At 51.1% G+C, this 21,380-nt stretch overlaps 1 protein-coding gene across 4 annotated transcripts; it reads left to right on the top strand.

The window, feature by feature from the left end:
• Positions 1 to 3,140: 3,140 nt before the first annotated feature.
• LOC144717215 (protein ERGIC-53-like) lies at positions 3,141 to 20,883 on the top strand. Of its 4 annotated transcripts, none has more exons than XM_078592592.1 (13): positions 3,141 to 3,890; positions 6,241 to 6,395; positions 12,770 to 12,877; positions 13,939 to 14,000; positions 14,461 to 14,560; positions 14,880 to 15,003; positions 15,262 to 15,320; positions 16,079 to 16,241; positions 16,668 to 16,843; positions 17,703 to 17,776; positions 18,451 to 18,610; positions 19,179 to 19,294; positions 20,299 to 20,883. In XM_078592592.1, exons 1-13 carry the CDS (start codon positions 3,605 to 3,607, stop codon positions 20,333 to 20,335), a joined length of 1,620 nt encoding a protein of 539 aa, XP_078448718.1. In that variant the 5' UTR covers positions 3,141 to 3,604; the 3' UTR covers positions 20,336 to 20,883. The 4 variants fall into 4 exon arrangements, with proteins under 4 accessions (XP_078448718.1, XP_078448717.1, XP_078448721.1 ...); XM_078592591.1 differs by having other exon boundaries at positions 16,668 to 16,852; XM_078592595.1 differs by having other exon boundaries at positions 16,668 to 16,852; positions 19,179 to 19,329.
• The last annotated feature ends 497 nt before the right edge of the window (positions 20,884 to 21,380 follow it).

The raw sequence follows: 21,380 nt of genomic DNA, 5'->3' as shown, positions 1-21,380 counted from the left end.
AGGCAGCAGCGCGAATTCTTAACGGCTCCTACATGCCGATGATTTAAATCGTATAAAATAATCATCGGCAGCAGTCATGCTCAATCCACTGCTGAATGAAGGCGTCTCCAAGACGCATCTGCCTGTCACCATCCTGCGCTCTAGCGAACCCACACAGCACCTTGCACATGGACTAATTTCATCGCTCCGTCTCCTCCTCCACGGTGGTTGCACTCTCGGACGCGTTCCATTCCTTGGCCGCCTCTCCCTAATTATGAGTATTATTATGAGTATTATGATGATTCTCGATCCTCCTAGCCGTGAAAAGTCCTGTCCACGCCACACCGACTTTAGTTAACAGTTTAAATGGCATGAGCCGCGTGCGTTCTCACATCCACGTTGCTACTGTAGTACCGTCGAATACAGGTCGACACCCGGGGTTGAGGCACACTGAGGTTTATTACAACAAACGTTGTGACATACACACTTGAGGGGGTATTGGCCCCCTCACCCGTCTATTTTGAGGACACACCTCCTAGCTAACCCTAGCCTGCCTCAGAGTCCTCCTCTCGTGGACTAGGGGAGGCTATCTTGGCCCGACACTGGTCAGTCGGGCCCGGTACTCAGAGTCCAGACCAGCACTGGCTCTGGCTCTGGCACCACGCCACTGGCTCGAGCCTGCGCGGTCCTGACAAGGACGGCGTACCAGGGGGAGACCAGGGCTCTATCTCGGACGTCTTCCGTCTTCTCTTCTTAGCTAACCCAACTCTCCCTAGCCCCCCGATACATTCCCCTTTTATACATCCCCCTCCCTGAGGGGTGGGGCCCGGGGGATCGTAACGTCCGAAGCGCGGACGTCGTAGAGGGCACCTGCCCGTGCACTGACGTAGCCCCGCCCACTGTGCTAGTTTCCCGTAGGATCCCATACATATCAGCTCGACACATATTTCCTCCGTAAGACCCCTACACTACTCTTTCTGCCAATGTAATTTGAAGCAAGCAAAAATAGCATTTTTCAAATATATATTAGAATCAGAATATGTATTTTATACTGGAGGAATCCGATGATCTATGAAGCTCTGTTTTCACATATGTCCAGTACAGCCCTTTATCAATCCACTACTGGATGAAGGCTTTTACACGCCTTTCGGTTGTATTTGGGGGTTGTTTGACCATACATAGGAATCCGATGATCTATGAAGCTCTGTTTTCACATATGTCCAGTACAGCCCTTTATCAATCCACTACTGGATGAAGGCTTTTACACGCCTTTCGCTTGTATTTGGGGGTTGTTTGACCATACTTCACCACGCTGGTCAGTGTGGGCTCATGAAGGGCCTGGGAGGCCCAGGACAGGTTCAGATATCGCTCGCCACTCGCTGATGTTGGCCGTGGCCGGGAATCCAACTCAGGTTTCCAGGTCCATTGCGGCAATGCCCTCACCACCGCATCGCCACTCCACCCCGTTGCCTGCACAGAGCTCACCGTTCAAATGCATCCTTTGGAGTCGATGCCAAAATCATCAATCGATGAGAGATCCCAATGATGATTATCTAGAGACCTCCCCTTCTCTCCACGCTGCGAGCTCGTGGTCGTTTTCCCTCTGCTGAGCGTGATTCGCGTGGCTTCATTGTGGTGATGATGGTGATGATGGTGGTGACGGTGATAATTGGGGATGGTGATGATGATGATGGTGGGGACGGTGATGATTGGTGGTGATGGTGGTGATGGTGGTGATGGTGATGATGATGGTGATGATGGTGGGGATGGTGGGGATGATGGTGATGATGGTGGGGACGGTGATGACTGGGGATGGTGGTGATGGTGATGATGGTGGGGACGGTGATGATTGGGGATGGTGGTGATGGTGATGATGATGGTGGGGACGGTGATGATTGGGGATGGTGGTGATGGTGGGGATGGTGGTGATGGTGATGATGATGTTGATGATGATGGTGATGGTGGTGATGGTGGTGATGACCATGTGCACCTCGCCTGGTTGAGCCGCTTCGACTGTGTTAGCAACGCTGAATTTGCAGATGCGCCCCTCCGATTAGCGCGGTTGGCTACGTACGGTGCGAAAGAAGTTCAGCATGCAGCGCATACAGGCGCGTCGCGGAAGATGATCGACCCTCCAGGTGTGTATCTCCTCTCCCATGTCCATCTCCAGTGTCCATCTCCAGTGTCCATCTCCCGTGTCCATCTCCCGTATCCATCTCCAGTGTCTATCTCCAGTGTCCATCTCCCGTGTCCATCTCCAGTGTCCATCTCCAGTGTCCATCTCCCGTGTCCATCTCCCGTATCCATCTCCAGTGTCCATCTCCCGTATCCATCTCCAGTGTCTATCTCCAGTGTCCATCTCCAGTGTCCTTCTCCAGTGTCCATCTCCCGTGTCCATCTCCCGTATCCATCTCCAGTGTCTATCTCCAGTGTCCATCTCCCGTGTCCATCTCCAGTGTCCATCTCCCGTGTCCATCTCCAGTGTCCATCTCCAGTGTCCATCTCCCGTGTCCATCTCCCGTATCCATCTCCAGTGTCCATCTCCCGTATCCATCTCCAGTGTCTATCTCCAGTGTCCATCTCCAGTGTCCATCTCCCGTATCCATCTCCAGTGTCTATCTCCAGTGTCCATCTCCCGTGTCCATCTCCCGTGTCCATCTCCAGTGTCCATCTCCCGTGTCCATCTCCAGTGTCCATCTCCAGTGTCCATCTCCAGTGTCCATCTCCCGTGTCCATCTCCCGTATCCATCTCCAGTGTCCATCTCCCGTATCCATCTCCAGTGTCTATCTCCAGTGTCCATCTCCAGTGTCCATCTCCCGTATCCATCTCCAGTGTCTATCTCCAGTGTCCATCTCCCGTGTCCATCTCCCGTATCCATCTCCAGTGTCCATCTCCCGTATCCATCTCCAGTGTCCATCTCCCGTATCCATCTCCAGTGTCTATCTCCAGTGTCCATCTCCAGTGTCCATCTCCCGTATCCATCTCCAGTGTCCATCTCCAGTGTCCATCTCCAGTGTCCATCTCCCGGTGTAACTTGACAATTGCACCCCGTGTCTTCCACTCTTTCCTCTGCCGTGAACATCTTCACAGCGTCTCTCCCCCCGCTCCTGCAGTGCCGCCTGCCTCCTCTGGAGGTCGCTGCGCCCCTCGTCTGCGCCACCACCATCGTCACCACCTCCACCACCGTCACCGTCGTCACCGGCCGGGTCCAAGCTCCACTTAACGGGTTGCGAGGCCGGGAGCGAAGTGCAGCCGCTATCGCGAAACCAGCTCAATCACAGCAACCACATCACCTCCACATCACCACCACATCAACAACAACCACCACCACCAACGTCGCCGTAGCGGTGCTGTGGGCGTCTCATTGCCGTTATAATCATCACCACCATCATCATCACCACCATCACCAGCCGCAGCATCTCGCGACCACCACCAGCCAGAGCGGCCCATTGTAACACCACCACCACCGCCACCACCACACCGCTACCGTCATCACCACAACACTAACAGCGGCGGCTCCAGCTATCATCGGCGGCAGCAGCAGCACGCCATCACCACCACCACCACACACTAACCACCACCACCACACACTAACCACCACCACTAGCACCACCACTACCCATCATGGTGCTGCACGTTCGTGACCCGGACCCCCATCGCTCCACCACCACCACATCATCGCCGTCGTCAGCATCATCATCGTCGCCGCGTCTGCTCTCCGTCATCCCCAACATCACCACTGTCACCACCACCATCATCGTCATCGCCACCATCCTCCTCGTGGATGTCGCCTCCTCGTCACCCACGGAGCTCGGCCCGACGAGGCGGCCCGAGCCTCATCTCAGCTTCTCTGGACCGGGACTCGACCACGAGGACGGGGTGATGGCGAGGTCGTGGCTTCTGCTTGGAAGTGAGCTGAGCATCATCATCACCAGCATCATCACCAGCATCACCATCATCACCATCATCATCATCAGCATCATCACCAGCATCATCAGCATCATCATCAGCAGCATCACCAGCAGCAGCATCATCATCATCACCAGCATCATCACCATCATCAGCAGCAGCATCATCACCATCATCATCACCATCATCAGCAGCAGCATCATCACCATCATCATCACCAGCATCATCACCGGCATCATCAGCAGGACCGTGATCATCACCAGCATCATCACCACCAGCAGCAGCATCATCATCATCACCATCATCGCCATCATCACCACCAGCATCATCACCATCATCGCCATCATCATCACCATCATCATCACCATCATCATCACCAGCATCATCACCATTATCACCACCACCACCAGCAGCAGCAGCAGCCAACAGCAGCAACAACACAACCATCATCAATAGCAGCATCATCATCAGCAGCAGTATCATCATCATCAGCACCGTGATCGTCAACAGCAGTAGCTGCATCACCCTATCATCTGCAGCACCATCAGCGGCAAGACCATCGGCAGTAGCAATGGCATTCGTGGTCATCAGTAGCAGAATCAACATCAGCAGTACAAGTCTCATCAGCAGGAGCAGCATAATCAATAATAACAATGGGTTGTCGTCAACATCATCATCGGGGTCATTCAATCAATCATCAACAGACAGCAGCAGCTGCATCATCAATAGCAACATGGGCAGCAGGAGGGTCATCAATAATCATCATCATCATCATCCTCGTCTCGACCTGTTACTATTGATTATCACATTGCATTGTCGTCGCATCTGAGTGCCGATAAAATGTGTAACATTTTGTGTTCAAGTTAACGCTGTTGCGTGAAAATCTGGACCGTTGTCTGTCGCAGAGTGGTTCTCAAAGTGATACATTTATCGCCCAAGGAGGAATTATATTAATGATGATGGGCTGTATCAATCAACTTTGCTCCGCAACCACGACTTTTACGCGTAATTTGTTTACTAGAAGCCGAACTCTCTACTACGCAAGTTGTAAATGTGTTTGTTTTAAAGTTATTGCTGTAGTCGTTGTTGAATCGTCGTGGAATCAATCAAGGCGTGAGATTTGTCAAAGGTCATCAAAGCCGAGCCGTGTACTCGCCTGCCACGTCACTCGGGCACGGCCACATGGAGCCTCTCCACAAAGCCCTCTCTGGCCAAATCCGCGGCGTGCTCCCACGACGCCACCATTCCCTTGTGCTGTACTTGTGTTCCGACGTTTGTGGCACCCCCCCCCCACCACCAAGGCTTCACCACCCACACGCTTCAGCACATTCACCAGCGTTGGGGTGAAAGTGTGATCACAATCCCCAAGCTCCCTCCCCAACGACCCTGTAATGGCGTGGGGGTGGGAGGAAGGGCCTCCATCCAGCAGTGGATTGCTAAAATAGGACCTACTTGCCACCTGTCATGGGAACGTGGAATTTACATGAGCGGGTCGGGGCTACCAATGACAGAAGATGTGGGAGACCACCCCCCTCCCTCCCCTCCCATCCCTCCACGTGGCCGGGTTTGACAGCTCGAGTTTAGACTTTGGCTGAGCCACCGCTTGAAAGTGCTTTTGAGATAATAAATAAAGTGTTACTTTACATGCCGTACATCACGTGGCCAGAGTGCAGTTACTGTGTTTGCACGTAGTCCGGTTAACGTCTTCACCATCATCGTTATGATGGTGGGCTGCTAAAGTGGGTACCAATTCGTGGAAAGTCGACAGAGACCGAGCCCTGCCATAAGAATGTGGAATGTCCTTCATTGGATCAGGGTTCTCAACACAAATGATTGAGCACCACCCAAGCCAGCGCTCGGTCAAGCAAGTTGACTCGTTGGTTTGAGTTGCTGATGTGTTTATCACGATGTATTGTTGCTGCTGCATTGCCAGCCTCGGTGAGTCTCAAGACCCCTTTTTCAAGAGGGCCCTGCATTGAGATGTTTGGCCAGTCTTATTTTGTTATTGGCGTATTGGAATATCTGACAAATACCTATGCATACAGTGCAAGGGGAAAACCCTCAAGGATAATACGCAAATGGATCATTACAATCCAATTTGTTGTACTTGCCATCTGGCCACTGCTGAACCCACCGGGTTGGGAGTGTTGGATGATCTCGTCACGATCCACAAATCGTGCCACCAGAAATCTTGAAGGTAACTTGTTCTGTCTGAGGATGTCCCAGCACATGTCTTATTTAAATACAAAATTCAAACGAAAAACGGTAGAAGAAGAAGAAGTAGTGAAATATAGACAAAAAAAATTGTCCTTAATTGGAGACGTTTCGTTTTCCTTCGCGTGTCCGCGCAGACGCCATGGTCACCTCGGAGCAGGCTCGCCTGGCGCCGTCGCTCCGGGAGCAGCACGGCTCCGTGTGGACCCGCAACCCCGTGGCACTGCCGCACTGGGAGGTGGAGGTCACGCTGCGCGTCACGGGGACCGGCGCCGTCGGTGCCGACGGGATGGTGAGCGGTGGCACCGGCTCGCTCGCGCACACGGCTCACCGGCCGTGAGCGGGAGGGAAGGGGGTTGGGAGGTGGGGGGGGGGTACCCTGAGGGGCACATTTTGGAGGGGGCAAATCATTTCGGTAAAAAAAAACAAGATCGATTTGGCACATACATGAAGCTTTTGTCATGCAGTGTTACGTGTATCTGAAATTAAATATACGTTGAGAATTGTGTTTTACCAATTTACAATTTGACACGGGTGAAGATGCTTTGGCGTCGCTTTAAAACTCACGGCTGCCGTTAGACGCTCGTGAATCGATCACTTTGTCACGATTTGGGTTCACGGTCTAAATCGCGAATAACAATTATTTTCGTCTCTTTTGTTCTATTCCAGTAGTCTTAAGGTCACATATAACTGCATATTGTTACACGCGGACCATTGCTTTTTTGTGTGAGGTGCAAAAGTGCTTGCCAAGCCACCAACATTGGTGTCATTGGGGATTAGTGACCTGTGTAACATGTAGAAACGTTTAGACCCCTCACCTCTTACATTCAGAAACGCTAAACATCACCACCATCATCCTCAAGCACAATCAACGAGTCTCAAGCACAGCCGCATGGAGTAAGTCCATGCACCAGCATGTTCTTACCCTAGCACAGAGAAACACCTTTGGGGAGGGGTGAAGGGTGTTGAGGCTTTAACCTCTGCATTAAGTCAAGGCCGCTTAAAGTGCGTGTTGACTGAGAGATAATTCCTCAGAGTTGGCACCACGTGATCCGGAGGACGCCGATTTTTTTTCCACAACACCGCCGTCGTTTTCCGGTCACTCTGCGGGAGTGACCGGAGGGTCCTTTGTCGTTCACTTGGTGAACAAGTGGCGGGATGTTGCCTACCTCGCCTGGTATTCAGGAGGTCGTGCGTTTGATCCTAACCTTCCCGTTTGTATATTTGGCGTTTGCGTGTCTCTCTCCCCCATGGTCGCCTGGATTTTTATCCATGCCCTCCTGTTTTTCCCTCCACATTTTAGAAACATGCATTTAGAATATTTTACTGCTATAAATTTCCACATCAAAAGCCACTTCTTTGAGCTATCATTTGTGGCCAGGTCATTCTGAAAAATAGCTCTATAGCTCAGTGGGCCTTCCCTGGTAAAATAAAATTTTGTTTAAATATTTGACTTTAAACTTTCGTGACTGCAGGAATTCATATTCTTTGGTTCTTTCGGGAAAGTCACGTAGATAGAAAAATGTGAATAAAAATACAATTAAATTAAAAATAATAAAAACTAAATAATAGTTTAGTACGGAGTGGACCTTCGGTGAACATATAAATATTATCGGTGCCGATGGACTCCCCGCCGTACGGAAGAAGACGATCGCTCGCAATCCCAGGCCGCACCTCTCCCGTGCCTTAGCAGCTGCGAGATGACACAACGTCCCACTTCAGCTTCTGCTCTCTGCCGCGCCGACAGCGCCGACCTCTGCTCACATCGTGGGGCGGGAGCGGGCCGGAGATAACGGAGTCGGTTCGATGTCGCTGCGCAGTTTTTCTCGCTGGTGCTGCGTGGCTCTCCGACGCGTGTTTGGGTTGTGCCACGCGTCGTCCGGCAGTGCTACCTGTTGTATATGTTGGGTGTGAAAATTTTGATGTGTTGTATGCGTGCGTGGGTGAAATTATTATGTTGTATATGTGGGTTATGAATATTCAGTGAAAATAATAATAATCAATCGAAATTTGGCCAAAGGTGTAATTATCCGGAAATACTTTAATCCATGTAATTACGCACATTTAATTATGCCAATTCGAGAGGTAATTGTAGTAATTATGCGAGTGGGTGTAATTATGATAATGCAAGTCGTTATGATAACCAGACCCCGCCTCGGTGACGAGGGTGGGTTATCGATCGGAATAAGGCAATTAATCGTATGCAGTTATGCAGGTGTGGTGTAAGTATACAAGATTAACTTAGATTAACTCGGCATCGTTGTCTAGGTTCGTCTCATTCTCGCTTATCTTAGGTCCCCGGTTCGCCCCGTTATCGCTTTAACATTTACTGAGTATGTGTTAGTGTGTTTATTAAGGTCACCAAGTTCAGATCTCAACGCAGAAGCAGATCTTATGCATAGACTTCAGGAAAGAATCACACAACCACTTCTGTATTAATCAATTTATTACTAATTCAACCTCAACTATGATATAGTATGCGAACTCTCAATCCCGGAACGTCAACACGGCATCAATACAGTATCATCAATGATTGTCTGATTTCACTTGACAACGGCACATGGATCCCGCGTAACGCGATGGTTGTTAGTGAGAGAGAGTCGTTAAAACGTGCAAATACTATGCTAAGAAAACCTTAACGTTAATGAATGAAAGATGCTTGAAAGATTATACGGCGATAAAACACAATCAAAACAGTTATTATTCTTAAAGGCACCAATCTCAACAGATACATCGCAGGTTATCTGACAACAGAGTGGCTCGGCGGAAGGAGGTGCCAAGAATCAATTCGTATTGATGGATCTGTTGGGAATTTATGCGATTAAGAGTACAGTCCACTAAATATTAAAGATAATACTCTTATAAATGACGGATGGCCATCACTCGGTCTCGAGTTTTTCTTCACAGCCACGGATGGCTTATGGGTTCGAGTGGGTTTGAGTGGTAAGAGTTGTCTTCAATAGTCAGTGTTCGGAGTCGGTTCTTTATGTCAAACAAACGCCTGGTGGTCGTGTGGTGAGGGGGCGGTGCGCGTCATACGTATTAGTCGCTCCTCTGTCGCCGTGGGGAATTGGTTGGATGCCTGTTGATACGCTGTCGTAGTTCGGAACCCGGTCGGTAGGTGGCGCCCGCAGCTCGCTCGCAGCGCACCGTCGTCCTCTCGTCGCCAGACCGCGACCCTGGCTGCCAGCAGGGGCCTCTGACGCGGCAGGTTGAGCTGTCAAGCGGGTCTTGCCCGCCTGCAGAGGAGACGGGGAGCTGCTTGAGTCGAGCCCCGAGAGCCGGCTGAACTCGGCTGAGTCCCAGAAGCTGAAGAGTCGAGCCGACCCGTTAGTCACAGCTCGGCTGGTGAGTTCGACCCTCTTGGTCGAACTCGGCTGATGAGTCGAGCCGACCCTTCCGGTCGAGCTCGCTCATGAGTCGACCCGTTGGTCGCCCTCGTGATGAGTTGACTCTCCTGGTCCAACTCGGCTGATGAGTCGAGCCGACCCTTCCGGTCGAGCTCGCTCATGAGTCGACCCGTTGGTCGCCCTCGTGATGAGTTGACTCTCCTGGTCCAACTCGGCTGATGAGTCGAGCCGACCCTTCCGGTCGAGCTCGCTCATGAGTCGACCCGTTGGTCGCCCTCGTGATGAGTTGACTCTCTTGGTCCAACTCGGCTGATGAGTCGAGCCGACCCTTCCGGTCGAGCTCGCTCATGAGTCGACCCGTTGGTCGCCCTCGTGATGAGTTGACTCTCCTGGTCCAACTGGCTGATGAGTCGAGCCGACCCTTCCGGTCGAGCTCGCTCATGAGTCGACCCGTTGGTCGCCCTCGTGATGAGTTGACTCTCCTGGTCCAACTGGTTTCCAATGCTCAGGGTCCTTTCTTTTATGCCGAAAAATCCCTTTGGGTCCTGCCCACAAGGCGGGGTTTTCTTTTGATTTACTGTGTCAGGATCTGTCCGTGTGTAGGTGTGTTCATGTGTGTGTCCGTACGTCCGTGTGTCCTTGTGTGCATCACCCATGGTATTTTCCGTTGTCATACTCCCTCCATAAAATCCATGAGCAAACAATCAGATGTTACAAATTGCCTCGAAGTCGTCTCTCTGTCTGGGTGCAATATTATCTCTTGTCTGGCCTCCTTCATGAACCAAAACACAGACGTTACAAATCGTCTCACCGGCACCTCTGTCCGTGTTGCACGACCTGGAGGGAGGGGCACACTCCCTCCGATCCTCACAGCACACAAAGACATGGTTAAAAAGTTTTAAATTAACACTTGTCCCTTACCATTTCCCAGTTATGATTCTGTATGTAGCCTAAGGTGTGTCGTTTCCCATCGTGGTGCTTGGCCCAAGTGGAGGTGCCTCCCCGAGCACATACACACTCCCATCCCGCGCTGCGGGGATACAAAGACGGCCGGGATCTCCCTTTCTCTCCGACCCTGGGTTTAACATCGCTCTTTTATTATGTATTTTATTTCGACCTGGTGGTGATTTATCCCGCTATCCTGGCTTTTCATAAGTTTTACTTTTGTCTTTCATGCATAGGCTTATTATTATTAATTTATTTCCGATATCTTAGGTTAAGGGGTAAGTTTCTTGATCCTAGGAATTCGTATTCCTTGGTGTCTGCATGGTTATATAAGCGGAATATAGTTGACGGTGAATAGCGTTAACATTGATGTTATGTACGATATTATGTATTGTGATGTCTTTAACTTAACTTGTTGGTCAGGCTTCACTGACATGAAGTTGCATTTCATAGCCTCGCAGGTTTTTGCCTCACTCTGTCTCTGCTCGCCGTTGTTGTTGCTGTCCAGCTGACGCCGTTAACTCAAGGCCTCATTAATTTCCGTCACTCCTTGTAGGTGAGGGCGGTTGTACCTTGGAGTCAGTTCTGGTTTTTGTCTGCTTGCTTTTTCTGATGTCCCCTGACCCCGGGAGTTGTCATTCCTACTTTATGGCCTGTCGAAGCCCGACTCGCTGTTGCTGGCTGTGTGTTGTTCCCGGCTTTTCGCTTACGTTTGCAGTTCGCCGTGCTCTTAATTTCCTTCCCTCTTCAACCTTATATCGACTATTCGCTCCTGTCTGGGTGCGATTCAATTTTGACTTAGGAAGGTTCTGATTGTCATATGCTTTGGGTCGAGTTGTATTTTAAAGTATGGAAATAACATTTCATATTGACTTAATGATGGTGATGGTTCAGTAGGCGTAACTTGTGGCCTGGTTTAATTGGAGTGGGTGTGAATATCGATAACTTTAGCCTACCCTGTTGTTAAATTCTGACTTTAATGTTACTTTAAGAGCAATACAGTATACTTGAGCTTTTCGACTTAACTAGGCGAACGCGAACTCCTGGTAACCTCCGCAGCCTTGTTATTCAGCTGAGTCTGCATCCTTGATATACAACGCTCTTATTCGTCTCACTGTGGTCATCCAACCTTCTGCTCTGGGAGTGTTATTCTTAATTTCAGGTCAAAGGCCCCCTCACGTTCAGACGCGCAGGGTTGTTAATCAGCTCCCTCCCCTGTGCACACAGCGTTGCTGACCCACTTCATTTGACCACTCACCCTGGATTTAATAATTTAATTCCTTAAAACCATGCAGGATGGTTGGCTTTTTGCCTTAATTATGTCTGGCTGACTCTCCCACTGTCTCTGCCGCCTGCACGGGTGACATATGCCCGTTCATCAGGCCCCCTCCTTCCTTGAAGCAAGGTTGCAAATTCTGTCATCCTAGCCCTCCTCCAGTTCATTACTTAACAACACCTGGTGTTTTGCAGTTTGCTGCTTTTTGGGGTGTTTTCATTCATTATATATCAATGATGATAATATATAAAAATATCAAGTTTGGAAGAAGGGTTAGGATACAACATACCCAAGTCGTGTTTGTACTGCAGTCTTCTTCACTGATTTTTCAGAGGGTGGGCCACTTCCGCCGATAAGACATCACCAGTGTGAGGGCCGCCACACATTTCAAACCATTGGGTTTGACAGCACAACGATGGGGGTGTGGGGGTGGGGTGTTGTCGCTCTTTGTGGGGGGCCGCACGAAAGGCCACCAGGGGCTGCCAGTGACCCGCGTGTCTCGCAATGAAGAACGCCGTTGTGCATTCATCGCTCACGCGGGTCCCTCATCCACCGCTAGATGGCGCTCACTCATGCTCTGCTCACAGCGTTCATCGCTTGACACATTAAACCAACATTTTTGGCTTCTCAGAGCTGGAAATTTTTGTTGTCGTTTGTTTGAAACACCAAATGAAATAAGATGGGGTTTCTTTTTACTGCGATAATCGGCGACTGGGCGAAGACCGTCGGCGCGCTTCTTCACTTGAGAGCGCGATGTCGCCTTGGGTGGCTGAAACCTGGGGTTTGAACCCTTGGTGGCTGAAACCTGGGGTTTGAACCCTTGGTGGCTGAAACCTGGGGTTTGAACCCTTGGTGGCTGAAACCTGGGGTTTGAACCCTTGGTGGCTGAAACCTGGGGTTTGAACCCTTGGTGGCTGAAACCTGGGGTTTGAACCCAGGGTGTCAGCGGCGCTGGCTCAGTTTCTGCAACTCAGACATAACGAGTCACCTGGCTACCTCGCTCACCGACGTTCTAGATCTCGACGCTATTTCTGACAACCCGTCGTCTCTCCCCGTCCATCCGGGTGCCCCCCCCCCCATCTCTCCTCCGTGCAGGCCCTGTGGTACACGGCGAATCAGGGCTCCGAGGGACCTGTGTTTGGCGCCGCCGACCGCTGGAATGGGCTGGGCGTCTTCCTCGACTCCTTCGACAATGACGGCATGGTGAGGCCCGAGGACACGGAGAAGCCCAGGAGTTTGTGTCGACCCTCTTCTCGTGTTCCCCTCTCCCCCCATCACCTGGCTCACAGTCTCCCCCCCCCCCGTCACTTCTCATCTCCTGTGTCCCCATGTCCTAGCGTCCCACTGTCTTCTTGTGTGCATCTCACGAAGTTCAAAGTCTAATTCTGTGTTCCCAGCTCACTGTCACTCAATGTCTCTCCGTACTTCTATCTTCCCCCGCACCTCCGATTAGCAAGGTTGGCTACGTACGGTACGAAAGAAGTTCGAAATACATACATACATCGTGTTCTATGTTTGATGCTAAGTGGAACTTTGTCCCACATTTGCCATGCATCTCTATCTTCATTTATCCCACTTTCCACGATCTCCCTGTGCCATTACCATAACCTCATCTCACCAACCCCTCAGGTTCTTAATGATAATTATAAATCTCTACCCCCATGTCTCCATCTCCACACGTCCTCATTTTAACTTTGAACCACAGTGTATTAACTTACTCTCACAGGCACTCACCCACACACGCACATTCACCCACTCAATCACATACTCATTCACCTTGATCACTCTTGCAAATGAGACTCCTATGCTGCTCTCATGAGTTCTCACCTGGTTTAACAAAATCATCTTGAAACTTGATCCATGATTATTTAAATGTTACACTCATGCCACAGTGGCGAGGTATACAGGAGGTCGTGGGTTCAAACCCAACCTTGATACCTGTACATTTGGAGTTTGCATGTTCTCCCCGTGGTCGCGTGGATCTTTCTCCGGTTTTTCCCTCCACATTTAGAAACATGCGTTTAGAGGATTTGACTGCTATACATTTGCACGTGATAAGCCACTTCGTTGCGTTATCAGTTGTGGCCAGGCCGCTTCTGAAAAAGAGCTCTAGAGCTCAGTGGGCCTTTCCTGGTAAAATAAATAATATATAGTTTTAAAAAGTCTCACCGTCTGCCCGTGCCCTCGAACGCTGCTAACTCTGTGTGCGCACTTCGACGATCGTGAGTAACGTGCCACGCCGCTTGTCTCCTTGGCGGCCACAGAGGAACAACCCGATGGTGCTGGCGCTGGTGAACGACGGCACCCAGAACTACAACCACCAGACGTGAGTGCCCGTGGGAGGGAGCGTGCAGGGTGTAAAGGAGGCTATGCAGGAGGCGATATCGGCCGTGTGTGGCCAGGTGGTGTGTTTGGATGGGTGTTAGGTGTGTGCGTGAAGAGGCTGTATCGGCTGTGTGTATGCGAGTGAGTGGTGTGTACAAAGGGTGTAGCTGGAGGTGGTGTGCATTTACTCTCGTGATGTGTTCATTAAACCGCGTGCTACTGGGGTTGAACAACACCCTACAAACTGCACAGCAGAGAAAAATTCTAGAGAAATTCTAAACAATGCAAATGTGACGATAAATATGAGACAATAATTTGTTTTTTATATAGGATTTGTCAGTTCGGGGCAGGGGGGGGTGGGTGCAGGGGAATTTGCTCGGGGGGGGGGGGGTGCGGAAGATCCCCCCCAATTGTCACGTGTCTCCACTCGCTCCCCTTGCTCCTCTGCGATCACCACCCAGGGACGGCATCACGCAGGCGCAGGGAAACTGCGTCCAGGATTTCCGCAACAAGCCGTACCCTGTCCGCGTCAAGGTCTCCTACTACCGGAGCGCGCTCACGGTGAGTCCGCACGCCGAGGACGCTGCACTTTGTCTTTCTGTGCTTTTGTCATCTTGGTGACCCCAGGGTTCACTCTTGAGCACAAGTGCGACTCCTCTCTCCTGGTCTCTTTTAGTTCTCACCCGGTTAAATAAAACAAAAGTGACATTGAATGCTGGGGTGTACGTGGTGCGTGTGTGGTGTGTGTGGTGTTACGTGTTGTGTGTGTGGTGTACGTGTTGCGTGTGTGGTGTTGCGTGTTGTGTGTGGCGTGGTTGTATGGTGTCTGCAATGTGTGTGTGTGTGTGACGCCTGGTGTGCTGTGGTGGGGTGTGTGCAGGTGATGGTGAACTCTGGACTCACGCCCAGCACCGAGGACTATGAGCCGTGCGTGGCTGTGCACAACGTGGTTCTGCCTCCGCAAGGATACTTCGGCATTTCCGCGGCAACTGGGGGTTTGGCCGGTACAATACAACTTGCAACACGCAGGCTTACCAGCTCAGATGCTCACCATCTCACAGGCTTACCAGCTCATCAACTCGCACGCTCATCAACTAGTACATTAAATTACTCAAAAGGCAACAGATTCAAAGGCTCATCAGATTACAAGCGCAAAGACTCACCTGCTGACAGGCTCATGATGATGATGGCTTTATTGATGATGACGGTAATGACGATGATGATTGTGATGATAACGGTGTCCCGTGATTGTTCCGTCACAGATGATCACGACGTTCTGTCGTGGCAGCTGTACAGCCTGGTGGAGCCTGGCCAGGAGGAGGTGAGTGGCAATGGTGGTGATAGGCGGTGGTGGTGAGTGGTGGTGGTGGTGGTGAGAGGCGGTGGTGGTGAGGTGTAAGTGTATGCAGCGTGGTCGCATCTACTGGGCTCACAAATGTCCCATGTCGCTCGTGCGTGGTGTGTGTGTGAGTTATACGATTTGTGTGTTGTTCGTGCGTGAGTTGTGTGTAGTTTTTGTGCTGTTTGTGAGTAGTGCATGTATATGTTGAGTGTGGTTGGTGTGTCGGCTGTGTGTTGTTTGTGTTACGTTGTGTGTGGTGTGTTTATGGGTCGTTACCTTTGTGTGGGTGCCATGCGAATTGCATTGTGTTACCTGTATGTGTGTGTGTACATTGTGTGTGTCTACATGGTGTGTGTGGTTTGGGGCGAGCCACATGCAGTCGATGTGTCCCCTGTGCACGACGTATGGTTAGTGTGTGTGTCACACGTGATGTTGTGGTTCCCGTGTTGCTTTTGCGCGATGCTGCACGATGTTAGTTGCGTGCACGCTCCACGTGCCACACACAAAAGAAACGAAGATCCCCCGTACAGCCTGAGCAGACTGTTGGGGCAGGTGCTGTTAGCGAGCGCCCATGAAGGCCGGCACGACACACAAGCACACGCACAAGCGCACACACACAAGCGCACACACACAAGCACACACACAAGCACACACACAAGCACACGCACAAACACACGCACAAGCACACGCACAAGCACAAGTACACGTGCTTACGCCATTTCTCCGCGCGTTCGTAGCCGCCGGTGGTTCCCGTGCCGGTCGCTGAGGAACAGACGCTCCAGGAGGCCGCACAGGCAGCCGGGCCCGAGGGGGCTGTCAACGCGGGGGCCCAGGAGGCGACAGAGGCCAAGGAGGTGGAGTGGGCCCCGCTTGAGGCCGCCGATGAGCAGAGGGAGGGAGGTAATGGTCAATCGCTCACACTTCGTGCAGGGCTTCGTTTTAGCTGGGCCTGTCCGGGTCGGCAACCTGGAAAATATTTCGGCTACCCGGCACACCACATCTGGTATACCTTTCACGACGACTTTGGCTACTTCAGGGTATTGTTAGCGGGGACGGAGGGCATATTTGGTGAGAAATTTAAGCCTTGGCCTTGGGGATTAAGACTTGGGATACTGCACAGAGTAAAAGCGACAAATTACGCCGACTGCTCCCGAACCCGTCGGATCGCAAAGCTAAACGGGAGTTGAGCCATGTTCGTACCTAGATGTGGGATAGATTGCTTGCGCAATACAGCAGGTGTTTTAGGATTGGGCTACGAGATGGCCCAAGATTCTTGCGCCAAAATGTCAGCTGTGTGAATCCGTGGCGACCTCTTGTCCTGCCCAGGAGCGACCGCGGGAGTCTATGTCGACATCGAGCGCAGCCTGCAGCAATTGCTCGAGGGTCAGAACAAGGTCCACATGGAGATCAAGCAGCTGGGCCGCAGCCTGGGGCTCGTGTTGGAGGAGCAGCAGCGTCAAGTGGACCTCCTGGCCCACACGACCACCGGCCGGCCCGGGGAGGTCAGTCAGGCAAGCAGCTGCCGCGCCACTGCCACCACCGCCACTGCCGATGCAAAAAGAAACACTGCCGCTTTACCGCAACCACCTCTAACTCTCCCCACCAACACCACCGCCGCCGCCATGCCCTCTAGCTCTCAATTGTCAGCCATGATCCATTCACTGCTGGATGAAGGCCTCCCCGAGCCGTCGCCATCTCTCGCGATCCTGCCGCGTAACAATCCACCGAGCACCTGCACGAGAACCGATCTCATCGCTCCGTTGGCTGCCGTCCTCCCAACGAGCAGCAGGTCCTGCCCCAGCCCACCGCGCGTACCCTTCTTGTGTTTTTTGCGTGGAGATATGGATATTTGAAGGAGACACAATTTCCGCTTGCTTATTTTGTTATCCCTGTGTGTGTGTGTGTTCAAATTGAAGACATGCAGTCACATTGATTAGCTCTGAGTTGACAGTAATTTCAAATTGCGTTCCCTGTCCTTTGCTCTGCAAAGTCACCAATGTGTGTGTGTGTGTGCGCCCATGTGTGCTTGGGTTGTTTGGAGCGGTGGCGCAGTGGTTAGCGCGCTACGCTACGAACCCGACGACCCAACACCGGTTGACTTTTATCTGAAGCGGTCTTGGGCCTCCCCTAGGTCGATTCGGCCTCAATGAGTACCTGGTGCAGTGTGTAAACGTCGCCAATGGGGAGACAGGTAGTCGGCACAATAGGGCGTTGGTCCCGTGCCGGCCTTCATAAGTGCTACTCGCTCACAGCACTTGCCCCTAAAAGATCTGTTGTCTTCGCGAGTTGATTGATCGACGATTATAACGGTGAGCGATGATGTTCCTTCTCCCCTTCCTCCCGTCTCTCCCCCCGTGGCAGCCGCTGGGAGGGCAGGCCCTGGAGGAGCTGCAGAGGCACCAGCAGGAGCTGCTGCTGCAGCTCTCGCACCTCCGGTACGCCGTCGGTTGCCGGGCCAGCGCTCGCCGTCGTTCAACACAGTTTCTCCTCGCCAGAGACGACAATTTTGGCCGCATTGTTTCAAGACGAGAAAATTCTACACCGGCGTCGATTTTCGATCCCATCCAGTTTATTTGTGCAGTCGCACAAGGGCTTTTTTTTACGTGGAGAGGAGATAGACTGTCATTTCATTATTTATCTTCTCCACGACACTCGTGGTTGTTGCGACATAAACAAGGATACACACACACTTAAACACAAATACCAACGTATATATATTTACTAACAGTGCATACATGTAAACAAATGTAAATGCACACGCACCAACATGAACATAGCACATGCATATCCACACACACTGATATGCGTAGGTGTTGCAAACACCTATAAAGGACAACATAAGGACGCGGTCTAACTAGCACCACATCCGATCACCTTTGCCTCCCCTGTGATATTTTCACAAAAAGTACACCATGGACTAATTTAAGGCTGAGTCAACCTATAGGAGACATAGAAGCAGTTAACACATCTGTCACTGACGTTGGTCGTGTGCTGGAATCAAACTCTGGTCGCCGGGTTCCTAGCCCACCGCACACAACTGCTTGTGTGTGTGTGCGTGCGTGCGTGTGTGTGTGCGTGCGTGTGTGTGTGCGTGTGTGCGTGTGTACAGGGGTGCGGTGGAGGAGGTGTCGGCGCACGCAGGCACGGCGCGAGACGCAGCCGCCGTGGGCAGGGACAACCCTTACGACAGCACGCACCACTTCACCCATATCCGCGACACGCTGGAGCTTGTCAAGCGAGACGTCGGCAGCCTGGCTCAGCGGCCCGTGGTCAGCGTTTCTCCGCTTGCTTCCGTCCAGTTCGGCACGATCATATCAATAATAGTGATAGCATCGTCGTCATCGTCGATGCAGACTGCATCTCTCACAATCGCCGAGTGACACGAGCTGGAAGGCAGCAGCCAGGCGGCGAGACGGCGCCAGCGATTGCCCAAGCTCTGCAGTCCCAAGTTTGTAGTGGCAGCCACGTTGCCTAGCGGCGAGTTCATCTTCCTGCGCCGGTGGTTTAATGCGCCGCTACTTTGATCGGCCCATTTGTGCAATCGGCTGAACGATGTAACAATGACAATAGCAATGGTCAGGGGGCCTTTAATTGGAACGCTGACAATCAAGAATGTCGAATCCAATAGCTGCTGTGCAGCCCGATATAACCTTTCGATTTGAAAGTCGCCGCGGATGGCAATGCTCATCGTACGTCACCGGTTCCCAGGCTACGAGGCGCTTCACACGGCAATTGTACGTGTACATGTTTATCACGGTTGGCTACGCACGGTGCGAAAGAAGTTCAACATACCTGTTTACCCCGCGTGCGTGCGTGCGTGCGTTCGCGCGATCGCAGGAGCAGCCCATGCGCTGCCCGGAGGTGCCCCCCCCACCCACGTGCCTGCCCCCTGCAATCTTCCTGCTCTTCCTGGCGCTGCAGACGATCGTCATCCTTGGCTTCCTCGCGTACAAGTGAGGACGCGCACCTGCAACCTCGCCGCTCTTTGGTAGACGTGTGTGTGAGTTCCGGATTTTGGGGTCTGAGGGTCCAGGACACAGGAGGATGTGGGAAAGTCTAGCTTGTAGGATATGCAGAGAGCGTGGCCAAAAAGCTGGCATACCATACGATTCGTTACAGCTGCAGGGAAAACAGCACGGCACACGGGGTACGATGCTTGCCAAGGGTGTACTTGACGTGTTGATGGGAGAGGAAGTGCGTGCTCTGCAAAATCTTGACAGGATGCCACTGCCAGAGAGACCTGGGGGCACGTGGGGAGCGGTGGTGTAATGTTGCCGTGACGATTATCTGAACCGGTCCTGGGCCTCCCCTAGGTTGACTCAGCCTCAAATGAGTACCTGGTGCGATGTGCCAGGCGTGGTGTTGGCCACCCACCCCTTCGCGTGAAGTGCCGGTTTTTGTAGGTGCTCGCTAACAGCACTTGCCCCGACAGTCTAAGGCTATACGGGGGATCTTTGTCTTTGTAATGTTGCCTCATCTTTTCAAGAACCAGGGAGACATGACCCCTCCTCTCATGTTTAGTGTTTATACAATGGGGACTCGGGTCTCAAAATGTAAATGTGAAAACTAAAATCTAAAAATTCACAGGCAAAGATGTAAAATTAAAGTTGGAATTAGAAAAAATCCATAATCTTACCTTAAGAGCGTAATCCTGTTTTTTTGGTCACACATGAATGAAACAGGAAGAATTAGCATCTAATATCAAATCAATACGTACCTCATCGTACTTGCATATTTAAGCTATGGCCAGTGGCATAAAACAACTTAACCGATTTTTTTTTATATATAACTTAAAAGCCTTGCACTTTGTATGTTGTTGACCTGTAGCCAACCATGCTAATCCGAGAAACCAGTCTTAACTTTGGCTCAAGCTTGGGAAAATGTTTCCTTTGTGATGACTGCGGCGTCACCAAGTCGTGTTGTCAGGTTGTGACCACTCGACTCTCTTCATGTGCAGGAACCACAGAGATGCCGCGGCAAAGAAGTTTTTTTGAGCCAGCACAAGCAAGGGTCGCAAGCCACCACAGCCACGGGGAACGTTTTCTATCGATTGGTTAAAATTTAATTGAAAAAAAATCGAAAAAAAGTTTTCCTTTTTTTACAAAACCTTGCACTCGGGAGGAATTCGTTGCGATGCCCAGTGTCACCATGGACCGTGTACCCTGGAGTTTATTTTTTACCGTAGAATATTAGCGGCTGCAGACAATGTTTTGCTGCACCTCGTGCCATCCGCATGACAAACCGACTCAGGATGAAGACTGCACTGCCATGTCCTGTTTGTATTTACAAATGTGTGTCTGTCCAGTCCCTTTGTAAGTGGTTCCTGGTGCGTGGAAATTCACAACAAGTGGATAGATATGAATTTCTCTTTCGGAGGAAACCTGTATTATTTGCGTACGACCGATACGAACGCATGCTCTGAAATGCGACACGGACGTAATAAGACCGTGGAACTAAAAATGACCTTTCAATGAATCGAAAAACTAAGCAACAAGCATAATGTAAAAAAAAAACACATGAGAAATAAAGTTAAAGTGCATGATATGGTTTGTTTGTAACTTTTTTTAAATGTCACTATTAATCACCTCTACCATTAGTTAACATCAATACCTAATGCAAGACAAATTACCCTTGAATCACAACGTATAGCACAATGGCCAATGAGTTATAGTAATGCAAGGCCTCTCTGTTTATGAAGAGAGCAGTTAGATATTTACATTTCTATCTCATGGACTAACCGGCAGTTACAACCCAACCATTATCCAACAAGAAAACTGATGGTCAAGTATGATGAAAACATCACCACCTATCAAAACTACAAGCAAGTTGCACCATCTACCCAACAACGCCCTTTGAAACACGTGTGCTGGTTGAACCTCACCACATCTTTAAACACATTCCTGCGGAGGGAGCTGGTAGGAACACGTTGGGTTGCTCGGTCAAATGGCCAGGGTCAACGGCGGCGTGGTGTATTCTGCAAATATGCCCGACTGAGGGCGGGCACAAGCCGGTGTGAGTAGGTTAAACGTTTAGTTTTAT

Source organism: Lampetra planeri, chromosome 3 (genome assembly GCF_965212315.1).
Source record: "Lampetra planeri chromosome 3, kcLamPlan1.2.h2, whole genome shotgun sequence".
Classification (NCBI taxonomy): domain Eukaryota; kingdom Metazoa; phylum Chordata; class Hyperoartia; order Petromyzontiformes; family Petromyzontidae; genus Lampetra; species Lampetra planeri.
Note: the sequence above shows the minus strand (reverse complement) of the source record. Positions and strands in the feature narration are given on the sequence as shown.

Coding starts and splice junctions, on each gene's coding strand:
- LOC144717215 (XM_078592591.1), top strand. CDS start 3,605: ATGGTGCTGCACGTTCGTGACCCGGACCCCCATCGCTCCACCACCACC. Junction 14,001..14,460: donor CAGAACTACAACCACCAGAC/GTGAGTGCCCGT, acceptor ATCACCACCCAG/GGACGGCATCACGCAGGCGC. Junction 16,853..17,702: donor GGCCCGGGGAGGTCAGTCAG/GCAAGCAGCTGC, acceptor CCCCCGTGGCAG/CCGCTGGGAGGGCAGGCCCT.